The sequence below is a fragment of the Denticeps clupeoides genome, chromosome 11 (assembly GCF_900700375.1).
Source record: "Denticeps clupeoides chromosome 11, fDenClu1.1, whole genome shotgun sequence".
Taxonomy (NCBI): domain Eukaryota; kingdom Metazoa; phylum Chordata; class Actinopteri; order Clupeiformes; family Denticipitidae; genus Denticeps; species Denticeps clupeoides.
In genome coordinates, this window is record NC_041717.1 from 21,172,934 (window position 1) to 21,196,503 (window position 23,570).

Consider the following 23,570-nt stretch of genomic DNA (forward strand, 5'->3'; position numbering starts at 1 on the left):
CTAAACCGCTAGGCCACCACTGCCCCTCAGCAGTTTCCATATCCACAAGAAGTCACTTATTTACAGGGACGCTGAATTAGAAGGATCTATAATAAATACTTGACGGGTCGTACAGATAAATATATTTAATGGGTCCAGTGCATCACATTACCGGCACTTCAATTCCGTTGCGAGCCGCCAGGAACCACTCCCAGCAGGCAATGGCAGTTTCCATCCCATGCTCTGTGAACATCTTCAGAGGAGCCCAGCACAGCTGATGCAGGAGCTGAGGGTCACAGTCTAGGCACACAGAGATTTTGGTTACTTTTAAGACTTCTAAATTAATCTCTAAAATAATCTATGCTAAATGAGGTCTGATTCATAAATTTCCTGTCCCTATGTCAAACATTTTGTGTCCCTATTCACTAATCCCATCCTCAACCTCACAAATGATAATGTCTTCTCATTCTCTAGTGTGTTCACTCATTCTTTCATTCTTTACTGTTACATGCGATAGTAATAATAATAGTATTATTACAACATTTATTTCTCACTGTGCGTGGGTGTGTGTAGGTGTGTCACCTTTGGCACTGATGAGCAGGGCGGTCATTTTGAACATGCTTTGTGTGAAGGCCTCGGAGTCTTTGTTCTCCAGAACTTCAGTCACCTGCTTCACCATCAGGCGGCTGAGGTCTGATTCACTGTTGGTCAACTGAGCAAACTGCAGCATGCCTGCAACCTGACACACACACACACACACACACACACACACACACACACACACACACACACACACACACATACAGAAAACACTGTGAGAAAACCACACACACACACACACACAGCGTGACTCTGCTGTCTGTACCTCTCCGGCATAGCGGTTGCGCAGGTTCAGAGAGGCCATGAAGTTGGAGTAGTCCTTCTTCACACAGGAGGGTCTGTCGGTCAACTGGGTGCTCTGGGAGAAACGCAGCGCAATGGACACCCACACGTTACACACGTACTATCCCAGATTACTGAAGAGCTAAACTAGGAAGGCAGTAACTTGATGATGAACAACGAATCACGAGGATAACATACATGTAGCTAACATTCAAATAAACACCACATTCAAATTCCTATTACAAAAAAAAGGTTCATTTAAGCCACGTGACTGACTTGACCTGCTGTGGAGTTTCTGAAGTCACCCAAATGGAGATTTTACCAGTAATCGCTGTCTAATTGCTGTACAGCATGTGTTTTTTTCATACATTTTTATTTTAAATAACTCAAGTGGTGAAATGGCCAGTGACAAAAAGTGTTTGGTTCCCAGTCTTGATGCCTATGTTGACAGATGAGGGAGAAGAGCGAGCTGATTACAGACCAACCTGAGGGAAAGCAGCCTGGGCGAGGTGTGCGGAGCACAAGACAGATGGACAGCCAGTAACCAAGGCAACCAGATACCCAGCCAGCAGGGCAGGGACACAGAAAGCCAGGCAAGCATGTGCATGACCATCCAGGTAAGACACAGGCACACAGGTAAGCATGACATGAAGCCGCGGATGAGGTGGGATGTTTGGTGAGTCCAGTATGAAAAGACAGCACAAATGAAGGCAGTGGCAAAATGGCGACACGTATCCACACTGACACACACAGACTACAAACGTTATAAAAAAAAAACAAAAAAAATCATGCATGAGCTCAACCCAAGAGCAACAACTACGACAGTACAATGTGACGATTAGACAACGTTAGTTAATAAGTATCTCCAAAAGTCTATTACAGTGTGTTCTTGCAAAGGGGAATCACTCATAATAATCATATTACTCATAGTTACAAAAATAAATACTATTTTCAGCTATCAGAAACAGGACTCTTTTCTAAACATAATATTTCTGGTGTCTGAATTAGAATCTGGGAAGTATACTAATCATCATCCATTACTTTCGTAATGAAACACTGAGAGTCGTAACCAAACACTGAACCAATTTATCGATATTGTGCTTATATGTCACTAATGGGGCAGCACATGAACACAGGCCGTATTATATAATAATATCTAGTGTTTGACATAATATGCTGAATATGTTGAAACGTCTAAAGCACACTGCAACAGACCAAAGAAGCATCAGGTATTCTTTTTTCTCGTTATTTTAATGTTTCATTCTAACTCTACTTCTTCTAGATGAAGACACGAGTCTGTATTATAGGGTATATGGCAGATTTGTCCAATTAAACATCACTACCTGCTGCATGTCAGTAAAAGGACGTTAAGGACACATTTCCAATTTCTGTAATCAAACATTGTAAACAAGTTAGGAATTTATAAGCTTAAAAGGTTTAAATTGGCTTTTCTTAAAATTAGTTTCCTCTTTTAATCCATTTTATGATCTGATTTATACTTCAGTGCCGTCAGACTGCATCCTCACTCTTACCTTAATCTGCAGTCCAATGACGTCTGCAATGATCTAATGACAGTACAACGATAAGTGTGTTTTGAAAGAGAGCCTTACAGCCCGACCACAAGACAAAAGGGGGTGGAATTCCACATTTTTGAAAATAGAATTTCAGCAAATTTCTGAAAACTTTAATCTGTGGTCACAAATATTTAGTATTTTTTTTTTTTTTGTGAAACTCAATGTTGTGTGGACGTGGCCTGGCTGGTCGGGTGTGTTCGAGTGTTGTGCTCCTCACCCCCAGTGTTGTGCTCTGCCGGTTGTACCCGGCGAAGTTGAGGATGCTCTCAGTGGCCATGGCCAGTCCAGTGTGCTGAGACAAACCTGACACCCAGTTCTCATGTTTATTCAGATATTCCTGCGAAAAACCAGGGGAGGTGAGGAGGAATGACCTTCCCAAAAAAGGGTCAGAACCACATCTAGTCTAGAACAGTATTTATAAAAACTCACCTGTAGGTGAGACTTGGTGACCGATGAAGCCCATTTCATCGCCTCCTTTAAAATCTCACCACATCGGGCAGCAAAGTCCTTTACTATACTCTACAAAAAACGTCAGTAGTCAACTGTATAGTAAACTTATAAGAAAATTGCCGTAGATATTCTTGTGTGCACAAAAAAAAAAAATCACGATTGAATGATTGTACACTTACTTCTCTGGCCTCGTAGGTGTCTGGTACAGTGACGCGGTAAGGCGTGTCAGGTATGTCATAATATGGCTGGTCCTTATGGATGTCCTGAGCACAGGAAAAGGATTGTTGTTGTTGTTTTGTTTTTTTTAATTCAGAATTTTGTATTAGGTTACTTATTAGTATCTTTATTTGAAGTGTTTTATGATATTTATATCTGTTATTATATGATATTTTAGTGGTTAATCCTTTAATATAATAAACAGTATAATATCTTGCCATTTGTAAGTATTGGTATAATATAAAACAAGAAACGTTAATTAATTATTAATTTTTTAAATTTTTTATTTTTTTACGTAAAATGTGTGATATTTTAACAGTGTAAATTAAAGTTGGGGAAAAAAAAAAGTCATCATCTATATCAGCACCAGCTGGTGACGCTCACGCATCGACTGAACTCACAGCGCTGAGAGACAGAGAGAGAGTCTGGAGAATGTCGAGCATAGTCTTCAGCACCCGGCCGCTCCACAGCAGGTGTGGGAAGCTGGAGAAAGACACCAACAGTTCCAGGCCGTGATGCTTCTGCTGCTAGACACAGTTCATCAGACGCCCAACTAGCCCACTCATCAAGGACAACAGCAATGAAAGGTGCGGGGGGAGCGACCACAACGCTAAAGATGCCGAACATAAACTGCAACGACAGCAGCATATAAGGAATTAACTACTCACGTTTCAGCCAATCCAGAAAGGTACTTGTCTGCGACTCTGCGGATCCTTTTGTGGGTGTGGTTAAAGTTGACCAATAGGAACTGCGCATGCCTTTCCAATTCCTCTTCATGCTCTTTTGTCTTTGGCTGGTAAATGAAAAATAATGTTTATTCACCTTTTAAAATACCTTTTACTATTATTCAGTGTAGCATTAATAAATTTTTACTTAAATTATACAAATGAACACCATTGAAAGGGTTATTAGTATTAAAAGAACTTTAATAGTTTTGGCTACTTGGAACAGATGGGAACCTGGCGAATGATTCTTTTTCAACTGGAGATTTAAAGAGGTTAAAGTAGATTTAAAGTAGATTAAGCCCACCCTCAACCTCACAATCATTAATGTCTTCTCATAAAGTAGCTGTTCTTATTCAGATTCCCCATACGTGAAGGATTCCATTATCAGTGTACTAATGTTCGGGGGCAAGTGAATTGTTTACCTTGTCGGCCATCATTTGCAGGAACACATCAAAGACCTTATCACCGACACTGATCACACACTGCATCATCCCTGCATATGGGGGGAAAAAAATATCGCTTTTACCTATCTAATAAAAAAAGGCACTGGGGGATAGTATAAGTTAGAATACAAGCACCAATGATGAGCGGTGGTAGCAGCCTAGTGGCCTATGAACCAGACAACCACAAAGTCCCAGGTTCAAACCCTACTTGCTACCCTTGTGTCACTGAACAAGTCACTTAACCCTGAGTGTCTGAGTGTGCAATTGTGGGCTAAATAAGAAGTAAATGTTGTTGTTGTGGTGGTGGTTGATCTATTTGATTGTTGTAAATGTGAGGGATGAAGTTTATTCATGCAGCTGTGCCGGTTTCTCAGTGTGTGTGACCACACCCTGTTACTTCACAGAGGTGAACGGCCTCACCTGACTTATCCTTCTGAATGGCTTTATCCTCAAAATAGCGAAACATCAACTGGAAACGGTCTGGATTGTTGGAGTGCAGCATCCTGGAAGGACATGATGAAAAGAAGAAAAAAGGGCCGAATAATGAACAGTTGACCATGAAATAAGACAGGTGGAGGGAGAAAGAGTGAGAGACGGGTAAAACAATAAAAATAAGGACAAAGGGGAGCACGGACCTCATGTACTCCAGCCGGTAGACTGATAGCAGGTAAGTCGACATTGCAAAGTCCAGCTTGTTGATGAGGGCGGCTGCCTCGGGGTTGGGGTCTAGCAGATTAATTATGGTGCTACGCAGGTCACTCAGCTCCGCCTACCAAGGAACATGGAAGGAGTCAACGAACACATGAGCTTTGACAGTTATTCAAATCACACCGGTCATCTTGCACCACTTGAGAACTAGAACTATGTAAGAGAGACACAAAATCTACAGAGACTGAATCACCGGTGTGACCGTGTCATTCTTCAGCGCGGAGTTGTACTGCAGCTCAGAACGCAGTGGCTCTCCGCTTGGGAACGTCAGCAGAGGGGACTTAGTGGCAATCTGACAGACCCCTTCATACCATTCCTCAGGCCACAGCCCTGACACACACACACAGAACAATATAAGAACATTATTAAAATCACACACACACAAAAGACATCAAATAATTGGCTTTATGGAGTTTTACTGGAATTTGACTCAAATCACACATTCTAAAAATTTACCAGATCCTTCCACCGCAAAGCCCATGACTACAGAGTAGAGCCAAAAATCTCTGAAGAGCTTCTGAAGTCGTGGTTTTGCCTCTTTTATGGGCGACAGTCGACGTGTCAGCTGTAGAGACCAAAAAAAAAAAAAAAAAAAAAATCACTGCAAATGTGATTTTATTTAATTTTTTTTAAATTAATTTTTGCACAGAGGGGCTCAATAACCAATGTGTAGGTAAATTAAAGACAGCAGCAGACATTTAACAAAATAAAAGTCTGGGACCATCTGAACATGTGTAAGAGTTCATCTAGAGAGGAGGGCTGTTTGATCAGGCCAGTGTTTGATCAGGGAAGACTACACCAAAGTCCAGTCGGTAGCAGTGCTCACAAACAAACAGGACTCATTCCCTCCCAACCGAGACAGGACAGACTCAGGTACGGTATAACCAAAAAAACCTCACATGCTCATTACTTAAAAATGGAGAGATAGCCTTACTTACTAATGATTTTGTAAATTTTGCTTTAAGGGATCATAGTTCCTTACAGTACAATTGAAACCATATAGTAAAATATTAACAATAATAAACTATTATTATTATTGTTGTTATTATTACAATAAAGCTTTAATGATGGAAAAAAAGGATGAAGAGGGGCTGTTCAGCTTGGTTTAGTAAGATTGGACTCAGCAGATCATATAATAATTTGCTCATATTACTGAAAGTGTACTGAAAATATATATAATACTGAAAATTGAAATGGAGAGAACAGAATGAAGTTAACAAAAAACATCTCTAATTCATCCATGCTCTTCTCCAGGATGTGGCACCTCATTCTGGCAGCCTGTTTCCTACTGGTCAGGCCAGGTCATGCTGGAATCAAAGACCTTGGATCCCACTTCAAGATCTCAGAAGGTGCTACAGACCCCCGTGGCGCATCACCAGGCAAGGCTAAGGAGGTCGACATGGAGTCCATCCCGCTGGACTTTCACCGCGAGAACACAGTGACCAGCGACCTCCCTGTGGAGGGAGTGGAGTATGAGGACTACATTGATTTCGACAAGATCCTGGCCATGGGTGAGGATGACTACAACGAAGGTGACCAGATTGACGACATCCCGACTGCTTCCCCGAACCTGGAGCTCTACCTGGAGCCATCGGACCAAAAGCTGCGTCGAGAACGTCTGCTGCGCTTGTTCCACAGTCGGACACGCCTACAGCGCCTGAACGTGGTCAACGCCAGGTTCGGGTTCGCTCTGTACCGCAGTCTCCGTAACCACGTTAACCAGACAGACAACATCCTCCTGGCCCCAGCTAGTGTCTCCATCGCCATGGGCATGATGGCTTTGGGTGTTGGACCATCGACGCACGAGCAGCTCTACCGGACGCTGGGCTTCGCGCAGTTCATTGACGCTAGCAGCCAGTACGGCAACGACACGGTGCACAAGCTCTTCCGGAAGCTCACGCATCGCCTCTTCCGCCGAAACTTCGGCTACACGCTTCGCGCTGTCAACGACCTGTACGTCAGGAGAAACGTGCCCGTGTCTGAAGGCTTCAGTGCCAACGCAAAGGCGTACTACTTTGCCAAACCCCAATCCGTCGACTTCAGCGACCCAAGTTTCCTTACCAAGGCCAACCAGCAGATCCAGAAGTTGACCAAGGGTCTGATCAAGGATCCGCTGAAAAGCGTGGACCCAAACATGGTGCTGATGCTTCTCAACTACCTCTATTTCAAAGGTAAGGTCACACCTTCATTTAAAACACATTTCTACAAATCAAGCATCTGATCTTATGGTTCAGCCAAAATCCTAAAATGCAGGTTTCTCACCACCTTACCCAAAACAATCTTGAGGACCCAAATCAGTCTGGTTTCAAAACTGCTCACTCTACAGAGATTTATGGGTCCTTCAGCAGCATTGGACAGTCAACCACATGACCATGTGGAGGAGCTTTTGAATTAGTAGCAAGGCAGTGGATAACTTCTTATTTGGATGAACAAATCTTAACAGGTGACATGGACGGGGACCACATTTGCTCCTCTCAATCTCTCCACTGGTGTCCCTCAGGCCTCAGTACTTGGTCCTCAGCTGTTGCCCCTTAAAACAAAAACAAAAACTCTTGGTGGGGTCATATCTTCGCAGATGACACCCAACTCTTCTTCTCTTTTCCACCATCGGATGTACACAAGTCCACCAAGATTTCAGCTTGACATCAGGTCTCTCTCGCTTGTGTCTATGTCCATTTTTACAAACACAGGCTACTCAGATACTTGTCCAATCTCGTCTCCCACACCACTCCATTGCTACTTTCCCTCCACTGGCATCCTGTAGCCGATAGACATTTTCAGTCACTCTAGTTTAGGGCGTCTGCCAAATGCTGTGAATGTAAATACTGTAATATCCGTCCTCCAGGTACATGGGAGCAGAAGTTCCCGAAGGAGCTGACCCACTACCGGAACTTCCGCGTGAGCGAGAAGCAGCAGGTGCGGGTGCCCATGATGCAGAACAAGGGCAGCTACATGGCGGCGGCCGACAACGAGCTGCACTGCGACGTCCTGCAGCTGCCGTACAACGGAAACATCAGCATGCTGATTGCCCTGCCGCAAAAGCTCTCCGGCATGCGGACGCTCGAGCAGGAGATCTCCCCCACCGTCATCAACAAGTGGCTCAAGAACATGACCAACAGGTGAAACCATGGTGAACACCAAACCTCATCTAACGGCCTTCTCATAAGATGGCAAAGAGTCACAGGCCGCCCCTCAAACACAATCATTTCATAACATGAGGGCAAATACATAGACTCATGGTCAGAACTTCTAAACAGCCAACCAGCTAGTGCATCTGACGTTCTCTCCCACAGAACACGTGAGGTGGTGTTCCCGCGTTTCAAGCTGCAGCAGAACTATGACCTGATTCCTCATCTGGAGGGGATGGGTCTAACTGGGCTGTTTGAAGAGACGGGCGACTTCAGTCCAATGACCTCGGAGAAGATCGGCATTAACTGGGTATCTCCGCGCTTCTCTCAAGAGCTACTGATTAGGTAGTTCCCTGCCTCACTTCGCCATCTTCTCGTCCCTCCCTCAGTTCCAGCACCAGAGCACCATCACCGTCAACGAGGAGGGAACCGAGGCGGCCGCCCTGACCCAGGTGGGCTTCATGCCCCTGTCCACCCAGGCCCGCTTCGTGGTGGACCGTCCCTTCCTCTTCCTCATCTACGAGCACCGCACCGACTGCCTCGTCTTCATGGGCCGCGTGGCCAACCCTTTAGAAAACTAATCGCGTACTACACGACGTATATGTATGCACGTTCAGACCTTCCCGTACCCGTTACTAATGCACTGAGGCACATGCAAATGTTCCGTTCCACATAAATTACCCAAATCTTGTGAAAGTGGGTCAGAGTTGTTTGTCATTTGTTAATGTTCCATCCGTCCAGAGCAGTTGTGGGATGTTCTTACATCAGCTACAGGCTGCAGACTTTGACAAGGACCAGACTGACTACTAGAGGTCCGAAGCTTTACCGGTCTCACAATTCGATTCAATTGCGATTATCGATGCCTCAATTATCAATGAATCCCATCGGTTTCTATAGATTACTTCACGTTATGTTTGTAAATACGTCAGTGAGATCCCACGGATGTCTGAAGCAGGCATTTTCCGCCGTTTGTGGCGTCAGCTGAGTGCGGACTGAACGCCGACATTCAGAATCAGTGTTCAGTCGACTGCACGATCGGGTCCTGTCAAATAAACGCTGCATGCAACATTTTCTTAGCGTCAGTTTCTACCAAGACAGCCAAGCAAACGGCAGGCCAATCGAACGCAGCAGAAAAATGGCATTCAGGGTGCATTCATTTTTAGACCAATCAACGTCATTGTGATATAATCGATTATGTTCTGCACTGCATCGATGCAGAATCGTCAACGTCTGCATCGCGATGCATCGATTATGAGATTCATTTCAATGCCCCTACTGACTACCACATTTACAAAACTGGTGTGCTGCTTTTAGTGTAGCTGAAAGAAATAAAGGTTCTGCATGTAGCACAAATTAAAATAGGACGCTAGGTCTGATGAATTCAATTTCATGGCTAATGGTCTGTCTGTGTATGAAATTGCGATGCCATTACAGCAGTCTGCCATTACACAGGATGCATAAAGGGCTTTGCTGACAATTATTAAAATCTTCTGGTAAATCTTTCTTTAGAAAACACATTTTCTGCACGTCAAACCTCAAGAACGTAACAATCTAACACAACTGAGATCACAGCAAAATTCAATCTTGTTATGCAAACGGAGTCAATATTTGCCATGAAAGGTAAAATCTAATTAAACAGAAACGAGATTTAATAGGTTTTTAACAAAACTCATTATGCATGAAACTCATTATGCATAATGATCGGTAATTAACTTTTAACTTTAATTAAACAAGGCTGTTAAAAACAAGGTGTGATCATTCAGCGTAAAGTGAAGTGCTTCAAAGTGAGTTAAGAGATGGAGTAGATGGGGTCACATCCAGGGCAAGGCTAACATCTGTTCATGAGCACTGGGCCAAATTGAGGCAAAAAACACAAGTGGAAACTTAATCTAATTTTGCTGGAAATGGTTACAAACAAAATACTTGAAAAAAAAAAAAAAAAGAGCTCCTGCTCCTGACTTATATTGCTTTTTCTGCTGATCTTTCAACTGATCCCTGGCTACTGACCCTCCCCATATAATGGTATAATGGTTTATACAGGAAATTACATTACACATTTGCGATTCAGGTCAGTAGGGGGCAGAGTTGTTGCAATAAACTGCAACAAGTCCTCGTCACAGAAACCCTTTCATTTCACACAGCAAATAATGTCTCTTTACTTTATGATTTATAAATGCCATGCTGCTAGCTGGCACTTGCATTGGCATCAAAAATATAAAATGGAACTACATTTGCCATTTAAATTGGTTCATGTGTGGGATCTTACCACAGCAATGACTGGGATCAGGACTCCGAGGTTACCAGCGCTACTGGAAGCCTATGGGCAGAAAGAGCCGATCCGCAAGGTTAACAAAATTCACAAACACAAACCATGCTACAAGTGCTATAATCTATACTGTAAAGTCCATTTTGAAAGAAAGAAAAGTCTTAATGGTCAGATGATTGGATTCATTTTATGCAAACACACACAGACGCACACACACAGACCTTGAGTGCAGGGCCCTTGTCGCTGGCCCTCTCACTGGCCCTTTTGCCCTCCAGGCCGAGTTGCACGAACAGCTCCAGCAGGTTGACCAGCAGCTCGTCCTCTAACGGCTCCCCCTGCAGGTTGGCCGCAATATTGGCCAGTGCATTTATCACAGCCAGGGAACAGTGCCTGCACACACACACACACACACAATACCAGTCTCTGGTATCTCTGAACACAACCCCGGTCTGCAAACCGAAAAAAAAAGAAAGCTTTTCAGTGGATTTTGACAGCTGTCTATATTTAATGCGTCACTAGAAGCCGTGCTGCCCTTCCAGACTGACTGACTGTAGACGTTTCTCCAGCATGACATAAAAATGCTGTAGGGGACACGCGTCGCAGCATGATGGGTCACAACCGTCACCTCTGGCCTGTTTCCACCAGGGACAGGCCACAAACTGTCTTCCGAAACATGTCCCTGTCTTCTGAAACCTGCCATCTCCATAAATCCTTAAAGAGCTTTAAAACTGCAAGTGTAATGTAGAAGTAGGGACAGTTTTCACTCAATTAGCTCGTAAAATATACAATCCAGAGTAATTTAACAATGTACAATGTTCATAAATAGTTCCAATTAATCTATAATCACCTGTAACTTCAAAACCAGCCGGTTATATCTTCATGGAATGGACAAAACAAACATATTCAAGTGATTGTGCTGATGAGCTACCATCAGGTTTCCTAATGGTAGTGGCATCAATCATGACACTTGAAGCTAAGATCGGTTTAAAGGCCCGTTTACGCTCCCTTTTACGTACGAAAATATGGACATTCACGTTTCACATACTTCTATACGTCCAATAGAGGGCAGTTTTTAGTCAACAACTGGAAAACTGGCGCATGTGTCGTACCTGTAGCCATGGTCCTTGTAGTCTTTGGTTGCCGAGTAAACCACAGAGCTGGCCTTCACACTGATCTGCTGAAACAGGTTCCACACCTCCTGGTAGATGTATTGGCTGAAGCAACAACAAAAGCAGACGCGGATTAACATGCTTGTGAGCGCCCGCCTTGGCTCACATTCCAGCGTTTGGCACAGCGCTGGCTGGCGCTCCATTTCCAGTGATGACCATGCAGCCCAGTTGGTCCACTATGAGGACGTCCAGCTGGGACGGCGGGGCTGCAGAACTTCTGCTGCAGAATCTGCAGGATGGTCTCCATTACCTTCTGGACTCGCGCATGGCCACGGCAATGTGGCCAGCGCTCGGATGGTGTGTTCCGGGATGAGGTGGGGCGTATCTGCAGCGTGGACACGAACGGATGGTTAAAGATAAACAGAACACGGCGTTGGGTACAAGGAAGCACGTTAGATAAGATAAAGGACCAGCGCATACTTGTCATTCTCCTGGAGATGTAGAGGCCTGTTGGAGAGCTGGCAAGGAAAGCTTCTACAATCACAGGGTCCATCGTCAGACCCGGCTTTAGGACACCTTGCAGGAAGACAACATCGAAGCAGCGTGAAATTGGACGGTCCACAACATTTCTTGTTTGAGTGGCTGCCAAATATCCTGCTGTATAGTAGCATCATTTGCTGTTATTTATTTGTATTATTTGAAAACCACTTGTTTAAAAGTATTTCAAATGGGTCTTGTTGTAGATTTCAATCGTACATTTGTAGATATATACATATACGTATTTATTTTTTTGCTGCTATTACCCGTTTTTTTATCCACCTTCTGCCGTGACAAATGTAACTTCACACTTGTGGGACTAATAAAGGTTGATCTTATCTCATCTTATCTTATCTAACACTAACACATGCACACACACACACTCAAAAAATGTTTTTTTTTTTTTCATGTAGCACTTAACAATTCCCCTGCATGTTCTATTCCTGACAAGTTCATCAGGGCTCTTAGTTTTGTAACTCAAAATCTATAGAAACCGAATGAGAATTGCTGGTGTCTTCACCTTGCAAGTCGCTTTGGATAAAAGCGTCTGCCAGGAAAAGTAAAGTATTATATACAGCATTTGACAGACGCCCTCATCCAGAACGACTTCACTGCTTTAAAGAGCCACTATTGAAATCCTTCATTTGGTGCTCTAGGGCCTGATCTGTAGATACAATCTACTTAACAACTTGTGTACATTGTACAGTGTACATAAGATCTCTTTTTTTTTTTTATCTGTTACCTGCAAATGTTGTCAATAGAGACGTCTCTGAGTTGCTCATACATGGACGGCTGGTCTTTCCCTTTGGACAGGACGTTTAAGGTGGACTGAGAATGTTCATTGGTTACACTTATCTTGATTTCCCCGCCTGCTGTGTATAAACAGAGTATACGGCAGGTTGTGGCGCAAATATGTACGACTGAGTTTGTTCTGTTGCCGTGACGATAATTACCGGTGCCATATTGAACTGTGGTATTTGTAGAGTTTCACCAGCACTGGCGACGGGACGACCAGGAAATCCCTGAGCGACGTGGTGGCGGAGTGGGCGATGACAGGGAACGCTCGCAACAGGCGCCCCGAGACTCTACGCACGCACACAGACAGACGTCCATCACCGGTTCGCCGGTTCACCGTAACGGATCAACCCGGAGCCCCCGCCTCGTACCTGGAGACAGCAGATGAGCAGGGGCATGTGTGCGATGATCACTTTGCTGGGACGTTTTTCGACTGGAGCTTCTCAGACAGCTTACTGCACAAGTTCTCAGCTCCTGAGGTGGGCCGGGGGGAACGAAGGGGGAGAAGGCGGGAGAGAGAGAGACAATTATTTTCTGGTGTCTGAAAAACACAGCTCCAGAAATGATGCCAAATGGAGATAAACAGAGTTGCATCCATCTCCAGTGATCCTCTATACTATTTAAACTCTTACATAACAGAAATAAAGAAATAAAAGTAATCCCTGAGACTGGAGCTATTTTGGTACTGGTGCACCACAGGAGATCTGCGGCGCCGCGCTAGCGACACGATGCCCACCCTGCTCATCCTTCACGGCCCACACCATGAGGTCCACACAAGCGGCGTTGGCCTGGCAACGCAGCTTCAGAGGGCTCGGTTCCCCTGGCAACCGGTCCGACACGTGCAGCACCCTCTGCATCTCCGACTGGCTGCTGCTGAACTGCTCCAGAACAAAGTCGTGGACCTCCTTCACAAACGAGCTCTGCAGGTCTGAGGAGGAAAAACGTAAAAACAGGCAAATTCATGCCTCTCATGCATGCGCTTTATAGACGTGCTTTACGGGGATAAAACAACTAAAGCACTGAGGCTATGTGGACTTGCTCCTGCAAAACGGGCAACATGTAAAACACGTATTTTGCCTCTACATCGCCATCTCTTTGTTTCCCTGAAGAAAACCCTACAACATACAAATATTATTACTTTAAACTTTGCCCAGAACTTCCAAATCTGGTGTTCTTCCATGTCCCTTTTTCTGAGGCAATACTGAAAGAGCAGAAGAATACCTGACCACTGGCGCACTAGCAAGGCCTTTTCTAAAACCAGTGCCCTGCTTCGGCTTTACGTAACTACCATGACTTCCGGTCTTGTCATCCGAATCGATGAAAATCCAAGATTTTCTGACCCTCAACCTTTCATGCAGTAGAGCGTGTCTCTGAGCATCTTGAACATGCTGACGAAGAGCGGGTCGCTGAAGGTGGACTAGAACCAAATCCAGTCCAGGGCTGGCCTGCAATGAGAACGCCATAAAGTACAGTGATGCATTGAATCGATGGCTGAGGGCGTACAGGCCTGAACTCGAGCGGTAAATCCCTGGATGGGGTCAGTTTGGGTCGAGCTCCTACATGGTGAAGTATTGGTCTATACGACCTATCCTTTCCGTATGATTCACTGCTTGTTTCAGTAAAAGTGTTTAGTTTTTTTTTTTTCTTCTTGTTAATTTGTACATTTTTCTAATGAAATGATCATTTCATGTGCCATTCTTGGCCACCATCGTCAGGTGATACGTTTTAACTAGAGAGAGCGAGATGCAAAATGGATGTGAAGAGGTGAAACGGAGACTAGCCTCTGGCGATGACGTTCTAAACCTGCTCATTTCCTTTCACAGTTTAGTCTTTAGGGCAGTATAGCCTAGTGGGTAACACACTCGCCTATGAACCAGAAGACCCAGGTTCAAGTCCCGCTTACTACCATTGTGTCCCTGAGCAAGACACTAGCCCTAACGTTGCTCCAGGGGGGGACTGTCCCTGTAACTACTGACTGCAAGTTGCTCTGGATAAGGGGCGTCCTGATAAATGCTGTAAGTAAATGTAAGACCCAGGTTCAAACCCCACTTACTACCATCGTGTCCCTGAGGCAAGACACTTAACCCTGAGTGTCTCCAGGGGGGGACGTCGCTGTAACTACTGACTGCAAGTTGCTCTGGATAAGGGCGTCTGGTAAATACTGTAAATGTAAAGATGTAAAAAACTGTACTTGTCGGGTTGGGTGGGATTCTGTCGGTCTCAGGCCAGGTTACGTTTTTTTTAGGCTGATTACCGCTCTAGCTTGACTATGAGTGCTGTTCCACCCCTGGGACAAAACATGCCCTGCTTCCTCCCACACAGGCGGCCCACTCGATGACAGTGCCGCTCGAGGACAGCGGCGTGACGCGTTAATGAGCCATAATTACAGAGGGGGTTATTTACAGCGCACTGTGGGAATTACCGGACGGCCCGCGCGGAACACGGATTCGCGGGCGGGAGACGCGACTCCGGAGTGTGATTAAGCCGTCGGGGGCGAGGAGAGCACTGACATTTTCGGTTAATGGTACATTTCCACAACGTTCTCACCCCCAGCGTTCCTTTTTAGCCGATTCTCGAAGTGCACTCACCCGACTAAAGCGAAGCAGTTTAATGTTTGCAACGGTAAGCGGCGAGTTTGTCACTTTACGGTCGCACCGGAAGTGAGAGTGACAAAAGTTCCCTGAAGTCATTCAGTAATCTGATTGGCTGTGACCAATCAGGATACGCAAACGGTTTGTCCTTTTCCTTCCTTTGATTTTGAGGCTCTCCCCACCGAGACAACGTACCTCTGTGACCTCCATCATGGTCCTGTCCAGGGTCTTCAGAAACGAGTCAGAGACAAATCGTTTTACCTAAAAACATTCAAAAAGGATATTTCATGCATATTCATGAGTCACAATCAGTGATGAATTAAATATATACACACACACACACAACACACACATATATATATATCTTAATGATCACACTCAGATACAAAATGGTCCATCCCTGAAACCCATAGCAACAAAACAAAGCAATGTTTAATTTCACTGAAGTTATTTCTTTATTATTTCTTTCACATTAAGAAGAGAATCAGAAAACTGTTGAAATGTTTCCATGGTACCAGCTTCTAACTTAGACCAACACTACATACACAGTGTTTATAAATGTACACAGTGTGTGTGTGTGTGTGTGTGTATAACCCTACAGACTCGGTGTTTATAAACGTACACAGTGTGTGTGTTTGTGTGTGTGTGTATATAATCCTACATACTCGGTGTTTATAAACGTACACAGTGTGTGTGTGTGTGTGTGTGTGTATATATAACCCTACATACTCGGTGTTTATAAACGTACACAGTGTGTGTGTGCGCATATATAAGCCTACATACACTGTGTTTATAAACGTACACAGTGTGTGTGTGTGTGTGTGTGTGAGTGTGACTACCATCTGCAGCAGCTGCTGGAGCAGATCCAGAGGGGCGGAGACCTCCAGCCCACCGGCCCCGGGGAAGAGGGGTGACACGGCGAAGCTGGAGCTGACCGTGCTGAAGTAGTGGTCGGGGTCTGCAACGCTGCTGTCGGCCAGGTATGAACCTGAGCGGCCAGAAACACAGAAAATGGTTTGTATATTGTTCGTACGGATTCAGATTATTTAACTTCCTGCCAAAAAAAAGCACCGTTAGATCCATCAGTTCTGTAACAAGCCTCTCTAAAACGGTGTCTGCAGGCATCGGATTCTTTATACTGTTCTGGCCTACCACGCAGTTACCACTAACACACGCTTCTTAACAATAAAATCCAGCATCAGTCTTACAACAAATGTTGCATGGAACTCGTTTAGAATTTCTTCCCATTTTTGTTTCGTGTGCTGCTGCCTCCAACCCAGGACGTACATTTACATTTGTGCCATCTGGCAGACGCCCTCATCCAGAGCAAATTACAACGTGCTTCCATGTTACCATTGATGAAGTGATCAGTTCTGGTTCACCAGGACCCCCAACTTGGACTGGGGGCAGTAGTGTCCTAACGGTTAAGGAAGCGGGCCAGTAATCAATAAATAAAGTAATAAAGTGATAAAGTGACGTGATTGTCACATGCGATACACAGCAGCACAGCACACGGTGCACACAGTGAAATTTGTCCTCTGCATTTATCCCATCACCCTGAGTGAGCAGTGGGCAGCCATGACCGGCGCCCGGGGAGCAGTGTGGGGGGACGGTGCTTTGCTCAGTGGCACCTTTGTGGATCGGGATTCGAACCGGCAACCTTCTGATTACGGGGCCGCTTCCTTAACCGCTAGGCCACCACTGCCCCGTCAGAAGGTTGCCGGTTGCCAGAAGGTTGCCGGTTCGAATCCCGAGCCGCCGAGGTGCCACTGAGCAAAGCACCGTCCCACACACTGCTCCCGGGCGCCTGTCATGGCCGCCCACTGCTCACCCAGGGTGATTGGTTAAATACAGAGGACAAATTTCACTGTGTGCACCGTGTGCTGCGCTGCTGTGATACATATCCAATCCTGCCAACAACTTGCAGCCAACTGCTAGATTCCATATAACGGACAACAGAGACGTGGTGACTGCATTATAGAATAGAAGCAGGACGGGAGAGATTCATTCAGAAGCCAGACACGGAGGCTATACACACTGCAGATATCACACACACACACACACCACACACACACACAGCTGAGGACGATCAAGTGTGATGTGGTCCTCCGTCTATAGATTTTCTTTTTCTGTCTCTTCTCTACGAGCTGAGACAAGAGGCTCTTATATGAACTGAATCAACACCACACACACACACACACACACAGCTTTTTGTAACGCTCGGTCCCGGCTCTCTCGGCTCCACACGCCGCTCCTGTTGTTCTAGTTGTTCGCGGCAGCAGGACGCGCCCCCCCAGTTGCTGCAGGAGCTGGTTTAACAGGCCCCTGCCGCAGTGTCGGGCGGTAGAATGTGGTGCAGGAAGCGACTTCATTTATAAAACGAAAAAGCCAGACCGTTCCCTAAACGTATGGGTGGTAGTAGCCTAGCGGGTAAGACTCCGGTTCAAACCCCACTTACTACCATCGTGTCCCTGAGCAAGACACTTAACCCCGAGTGTCTCCAGGGGGAGACTGTCCCTGTAACTACTGACTGTAAGTCGCTCTGGATAAGGGCGTCTGGTAAATGCCGTATTATAAATCTGCAGGTGGAGGGAATAACACTGAACACGTTTAACAGGCATCAGAACTGACTGACCAGGGAAATAAACCTCACGGGAACATGAAATAATCCATGACGGCGACCGCGAGGAGGGTCATGATGTCGCGGCTTTTCGGGTACAGAAGCCTATCGCACCTCTCTAGGTACCTGGACGTGACCGGGAGAGTTTTACCTTCGAAGTACTGCAGTCCCGGCGGGTGGGGGAGCAGGGGGAGGAGCTTCCTTTATCCGGACTGGCCTGCGGGCAGACATCGGGCGTTCAAGCAACACCGTTCCGACGTAAAAAAAGCACGTCGCACGTCGCCGGGGAGGAACGGCGGGCCGTACCTGAGATGCGGCGGCGGCATTCGCGCCCTTTCGCCGCAGCGTGTCGCTCTGACACGCCGTGAGGAGCGAGCTGGGCATGATGGAGCGGAAGTCGTTGAACGAGCGGCGCCGGACCCCCTCTCTCTCCGCGGGGACGCGCGGCGCCTGCGGCGCCCCCCGGGGGAACAGCTTGGGCAGCAGCGGCTCGCCGGCGTTTCCGTAGCGACCGAAGGCGCGGGTCACGCCCAGCAGGCTGGGCACCGCGTACCTGCACAGGTACGCTGGTCCCGAGGGAAAGAGAGCGGTGAGTGCGGACAAAAGAATTTCTGTGACTTTTTCAATTACTCGAAGTCTTTTAAATTTACATTTTTGTACGAATTTGGATAAAAAAAGCCAGCAAACATACTACAGACCTGCGCTGGTTTTAAACGTTGTAGTTGTAAACGTAGAAAAACGTTCATCGTGCGTTCACGTGCCGGTCTGATTTCGCCGAAAATTCTCTTTTCAAACTCCAGGACTTTTTGGGGTTTTTAGGAGCCCTGGTGTGTGTGTGTGTGTGTGTGTGTGTGCGTGTGTTTACCTTTATCGTGGTTTTCCGGTGTCTGACACATCTCAAGCAGACGCTGCATCACATCCATAACGGTGCCCATGATCTACACACACACACACAGCAGAAAGATGTGAACACACACACACACACACAGGAGCAGTTGTGGCCTAGCGGTTTAAGGAAACGGCCTCGTAATCAGGTTTCCGGTTCGATTCCCGAGCCGCCAAGGTGCCACTGAGCAAAGCACCGTCCCCACACACTGCTCCCCGGGCGCCTGTCATGGCTGCCCACTACTCACCAAGGATGATGGGTTAAATGCACAGGACAAATTCCACTGGGTGCACCATGTGCTGTGCTGCTGTGTATCACATGTGACAATCACTTCATTTTCACTTCAGGAAAACGAGAAACTGAAAGGTCGGGGTCTCTACCTGAGAGTTGGACTCGGGGTCTCTCCGGCGACGTCAAAAAGCACCGTCACCAGGCAGAAGCTGAAGTTCTCCGCCGCCGGCAGCGCGTCTGCGTGAGAGCGTGGCGGAGGCGGGGCGTGAACGGGGCGTTTTTTTAAAAATCGCTGAGCATCTCGCCTTCGTCCGTGAAATCTCCGTTTTACTCACTCTGCCCCTTCCCTCCTGGCCGACGCCTCCTCCGCCCAGTGCGCGTGGGGCAGCCTCTCAGCAGGTCCAGCAAGTAGCCGACGATCAGGTCTTTGTGCTGAAGGGACAAACAAGTGACACGTCACACTGCAGCGCCACTGCCCTGCCACCGGCGCCATCGTCCATTAAAGCCCCCAAATGAAGCGCTTGTAGTCCGAATATTCAGTACATTTACATTTCATTTTATTAATTGTACGTGTGTTCTTCCACATTTTTGCACATAATCATTGCACTACATTGTACATATCCACTGTAAATATAAATAGCCATTGCATATTATTACGTACTACTGTACGTCCATCTGTAATATTATTCAGTCTCTTCCTGCACATATCACCTTATATATACCCATAAATTATCTTACCTTCATCCTGCACTTGCTGCTTATTGCACTTCTGGTTAGACCTAAACTGCATTTCGTTGCCCTGTACTTGTACATGTGTAATGACAAAAAAGTTGAATTAATCTAATTTACAGCATTTACCGGACGCCCTTATCCAGATCATTTTACAATCAATAGTTACAGGGACAGTCCCCCCCTGGAGACACTCAGGGTTAAGTGTCCTGCTCAGGGACACGATGGTAGTAAGTGGGGTTTGAACCTGGGTCTTCTGGTTCGTAGGCGAGTGTCTTACCCACTAGGCTACTACCACCCTGCCACCCAGTAATATTTAACGCTTCAATAATACAAATAAACTAAAATAATTAAAGAAAAATTCCGGATGCCGGATTACAAGTCTTGTGCACCATGGCATGATTACAGCGGCTGAGAAGCATTCGGCAATTTTCTCCTTTTCACACATCACACAAGTAAGGGGGGGGGTATAGAAAGAAAAAAATTAAATAACATTTTTTTTTTTTATAAATATAAATCGCTGCTCAGCCGCACGTGTAATATCAGCCGACGCTGAAAATGCAGACGCCAGAATTCATCTTCAACGCTTACAGCCGGTTCGGTAAAATTGTCCACGTTTTCATATTCCACTGCTGGAAGGGTGGCAGCGGCCTGCCGGTACCACACTCGTCTCGAAGACCCAGGTTCGAACCCCACTCACTACCATCGTGTCCCTGAGCAGGACAGTTAAACCCGAGTGTCTCCAGGGGGACTGTCCCTGTAACTACTGATTGTAAGTCGCTCTGGATAAGGGCGTCTGGTAAATGCTGTAAATAACTGGCACTGTTCTCAGCGGAACGCGTACACGCCACGGGACGGGCGAACTTTGAGTCGAGACGGGAAATCCGGTGCGGTTTACACACCAATCGCGTCTAATCTCCGTCTAAAGCACGTCAGCTGATCTCTAAAACCATTCAGACCAGTAGCGATAAGACCCTTCAACACACAAACACACACACAAACCCTGTAGGTCCGACTCCACCAGGAAGATGGACAGCGCGATGACGGCGTCCCTGCGGCGGATGTCCAGGGTGAAGACGCTCGGGAGTCGGATGGACACATGCAGAGCAGCTTCTGTACCTACGTCCACACACCAGAGCTCATTCAGAAACGTGATAAACGATGGCATTTACATAAAAATACATTCAAACCGCACAAGATATGCAAAATAAATCCAGACCACAATTCAAAACATTCATACGTTAAAAAGCATATCAAGCAGGGTGGTAGTAGCCTAGCGGGTAACACACTCGCCTATGAACCAGAAGACCCGGGTTCGAATCCCACTTACTACCATTGTGTCCCTGAGCAAGACACTTAACCCTGAGTTGCTCCAGGGAGACTGTCCCTGTAACTACTGATTGTAAGTCGCTCTGGATAAGGGCGTCTGATAAATGCTGTAAATGAATGTAAATGATAAAATACAGGTACGCATTAAATTACTGGTAGATTCTCACTGAAGGCATCAAGACTATGAATGAACACATGTGGAGTTCTGTACTTAACAAAAAGGTGAAATAAGTGAAAACATGTTTTATATTCTAGTTTCTTTGCTCTGATTACTGCTTTACACACTCTTGGCATTCTCTCGATGAGCATCAAGAGGTCGTCACCTGAAATGCTTCTCCAACAGTCTTGAAGGAGTTCCCAAGAGGTGTTTAGCACTTGTTGGGTCCAGCTCACCCCAAACCATCTGGATTGGGTTCAGGTCCGGTGACTGTGGAGTCAGGTCTCCACTTTTTGTTAAGTACATAACTCCACATGTGTTCATTCATAGTTTTGATGCCTTCAGTGAGAATCTACCAACATAAATGGTCATGAAAATAAAGAAAACACGTTGAAAGAGAAGCTGTCCAGACTTTTGGCCTGTACTGTATATTTTAAACACAAATATATTTATTTTAATTAGCTGCTTTAGTGGCTTAATTTGAACCTATAAATACGTGTATATACAGTCTGTAGGAAGGTGTCAAGTTTAGATTGGACGTTATATGATCCTTATCAATAAGTTCTATTGCAGTGTTGCACACAAAAAACTCGTCACGATTTCCGCATGAACCGTGTTACGGAACCAGCGTTCCGGGCCACTGCCGATGGAATGCAATCAAGATATTTCACGGGGACATATCTATACTGACAAAATCCATGTGCACGTCCAGTCACGTTACATAAACAGCTTGACCCTGACCCCCTGACCCCTGACCCTCAATAGAAGAAGGATCCAGAAGTCAGTAAAACATCCATCTAAACGTTCATTTACAGATATAATTTATAGCCAATTTTTTTTGGTTGTTTGCTGTGTGTCCTCCTGTTGGTCTCCATCTGTGGACACCCAGTTTCTTGTAGAACATCTCTACACAGCGACTTAAATATTGCATCGTTTTAAACTCCTCACTGTGGTTGATATTTGATGTCCATGAATTTCCACCAAAATCGGTGAAAACGTCTCACTATTTGGGCAAATTAGAGGCTCTTTTTTTCAGATTTTTCTGAGCTTTATTCGGAACTATTCTGTAACGTGTAGAACATTTGGATCTCGGATCGCCGTTCCCGGTGAATGAAGAACGAACGAACAGAAGTGAATATTTCTGCTTCTTAGCGGAATAACGACGCGCCACGACCCTCCGCGTTCGCATTTTAACGCCCCGTCCGGCCGCCTCTTCCCGTCCGAGAGGGACGCGCAGCGGCGGCGGCGGCGCCCGGTGAAGGCGACAGGCGGAGACGGAGTCCGAAGTTCAGGCGGCCGCGGCGACACCTGTCCGACCGGGCTGGCCGCGGCGGCGGCGGGACTCACCTTCTCCGCCGGCGCGGCTCCGTGCGCGGCCAGGGAGCGGGCGAGCGACAGGACGGTGCTGAAGTAGAAGCCCCTCGGTCCCCCCGCCGTCGCCGAAGTTTACCCGCCGCCACCGTCCAGGAGAGAAACTTGACGGCGGTTGATAAAAACCGAGGGCGGAGGGGGCGCGGAGAGCCGCGTTTCAAATCTCGTTCTAGTCCCCTACCGCACTTCTCAAGGGTGGCTGCGTCCCAATAACCAACCGGGTTGGCAGAGGGACTCGGTGACGTCATTTTCCCTCAGTCACTATAAAAATGTTTCTTCGAAGCTTCGATGCATCGATATGGAACAGAGAATAGACATGAAGTAACCAACTACGCAATTTTATCGAGCTTGAGTGAACAAGTGACAACCGATCCATTTTCAAGCCACGATAATGAGGCACGACGCAGGAATCAGAGTGGAGGGTTTTTGATAAATTGGAACGCGCTTCAAAGTGGCGGCGTGGTTGCCTGGCGCGGAAGGACACGTGGCGAGTGGAGGTGCTCTGCGGCGTATTGGAACACACGGCCGCCGCGCCTGCAGCTGGAAACCAGTAACGTCAGATGAGAGCAGGGGGCGTGGGGTCTTATTTAAAAGCAAGAACTATTAAAAATTCATAAATGATGCAGAATTTTATATTTATAAAGTATTACAATCTACTGTATGTATATAATAACAGATAGCAACAAAATAACATAGCCAAAAGTGCAATAGTTTGGAACAGCTCACTGAATAGACGTTGATGACGACGTCCACGTGGGAATTTTCCACATTGTGCAGACAATTCGGGTCCACGGAGCGTTTAACTCTGTATTCAGGAGTTTTATAATGTCGAGGTGCGCTTTAA

The 23,570-nt window shown here is 46.2% G+C and overlaps 1 protein-coding gene and 2 pseudogenes across 1 annotated transcript; 1 reads left to right on the forward strand and 2 right to left on the reverse strand.

Annotated features, from left to right (window-relative positions):
- LOC114799691 (phosphatidylinositol 4-kinase alpha-like) overlaps nucleotides 1-19,313 on the reverse strand; it is a 29,941-nt pseudogene extending 10,628 nt beyond the window's left edge.
- On the forward strand, nucleotides 6,233-8,686 carry LOC114799122 (heparin cofactor 2-like). Its single transcript, XM_028995379.1, has 4 exons — nucleotides 6,233-7,148; nucleotides 7,823-8,096; nucleotides 8,271-8,415; nucleotides 8,495-8,686. The coding sequence occupies exons 1-4, from the start codon at nucleotides 6,233-6,235 to the stop codon at nucleotides 8,684-8,686; spliced, it is 1,527 nt and encodes a 508-aa protein (XP_028851212.1).
- Nucleotides 19,314-19,315: 2 nt separating the features above from the next.
- Nucleotides 19,316-22,974, reverse strand: LOC114799692 (phosphatidylinositol 4-kinase alpha-like; annotated as a pseudogene).
- Between the last annotated feature and the right edge of the window lie 596 nt (nucleotides 22,975-23,570).

Coding starts and splice junctions, on each gene's coding strand:
- LOC114799122 (XM_028995379.1), top strand. CDS start 6,233: ATGTGGCACCTCATTCTGGCAGCCTGTTTCCTACTGGTCAGGCCAGGT. Junction 8,097..8,270: donor CTCAAGAACATGACCAACAG/GTGAAACCATGG, acceptor TCTCTCCCACAG/AACACGTGAGGTGGTGTTCC. Junction 8,416..8,494: donor AGAAGATCGGCATTAACTGG/GTATCTCCGCGC, acceptor TCCCTCCCTCAG/TTCCAGCACCAGAGCACCAT.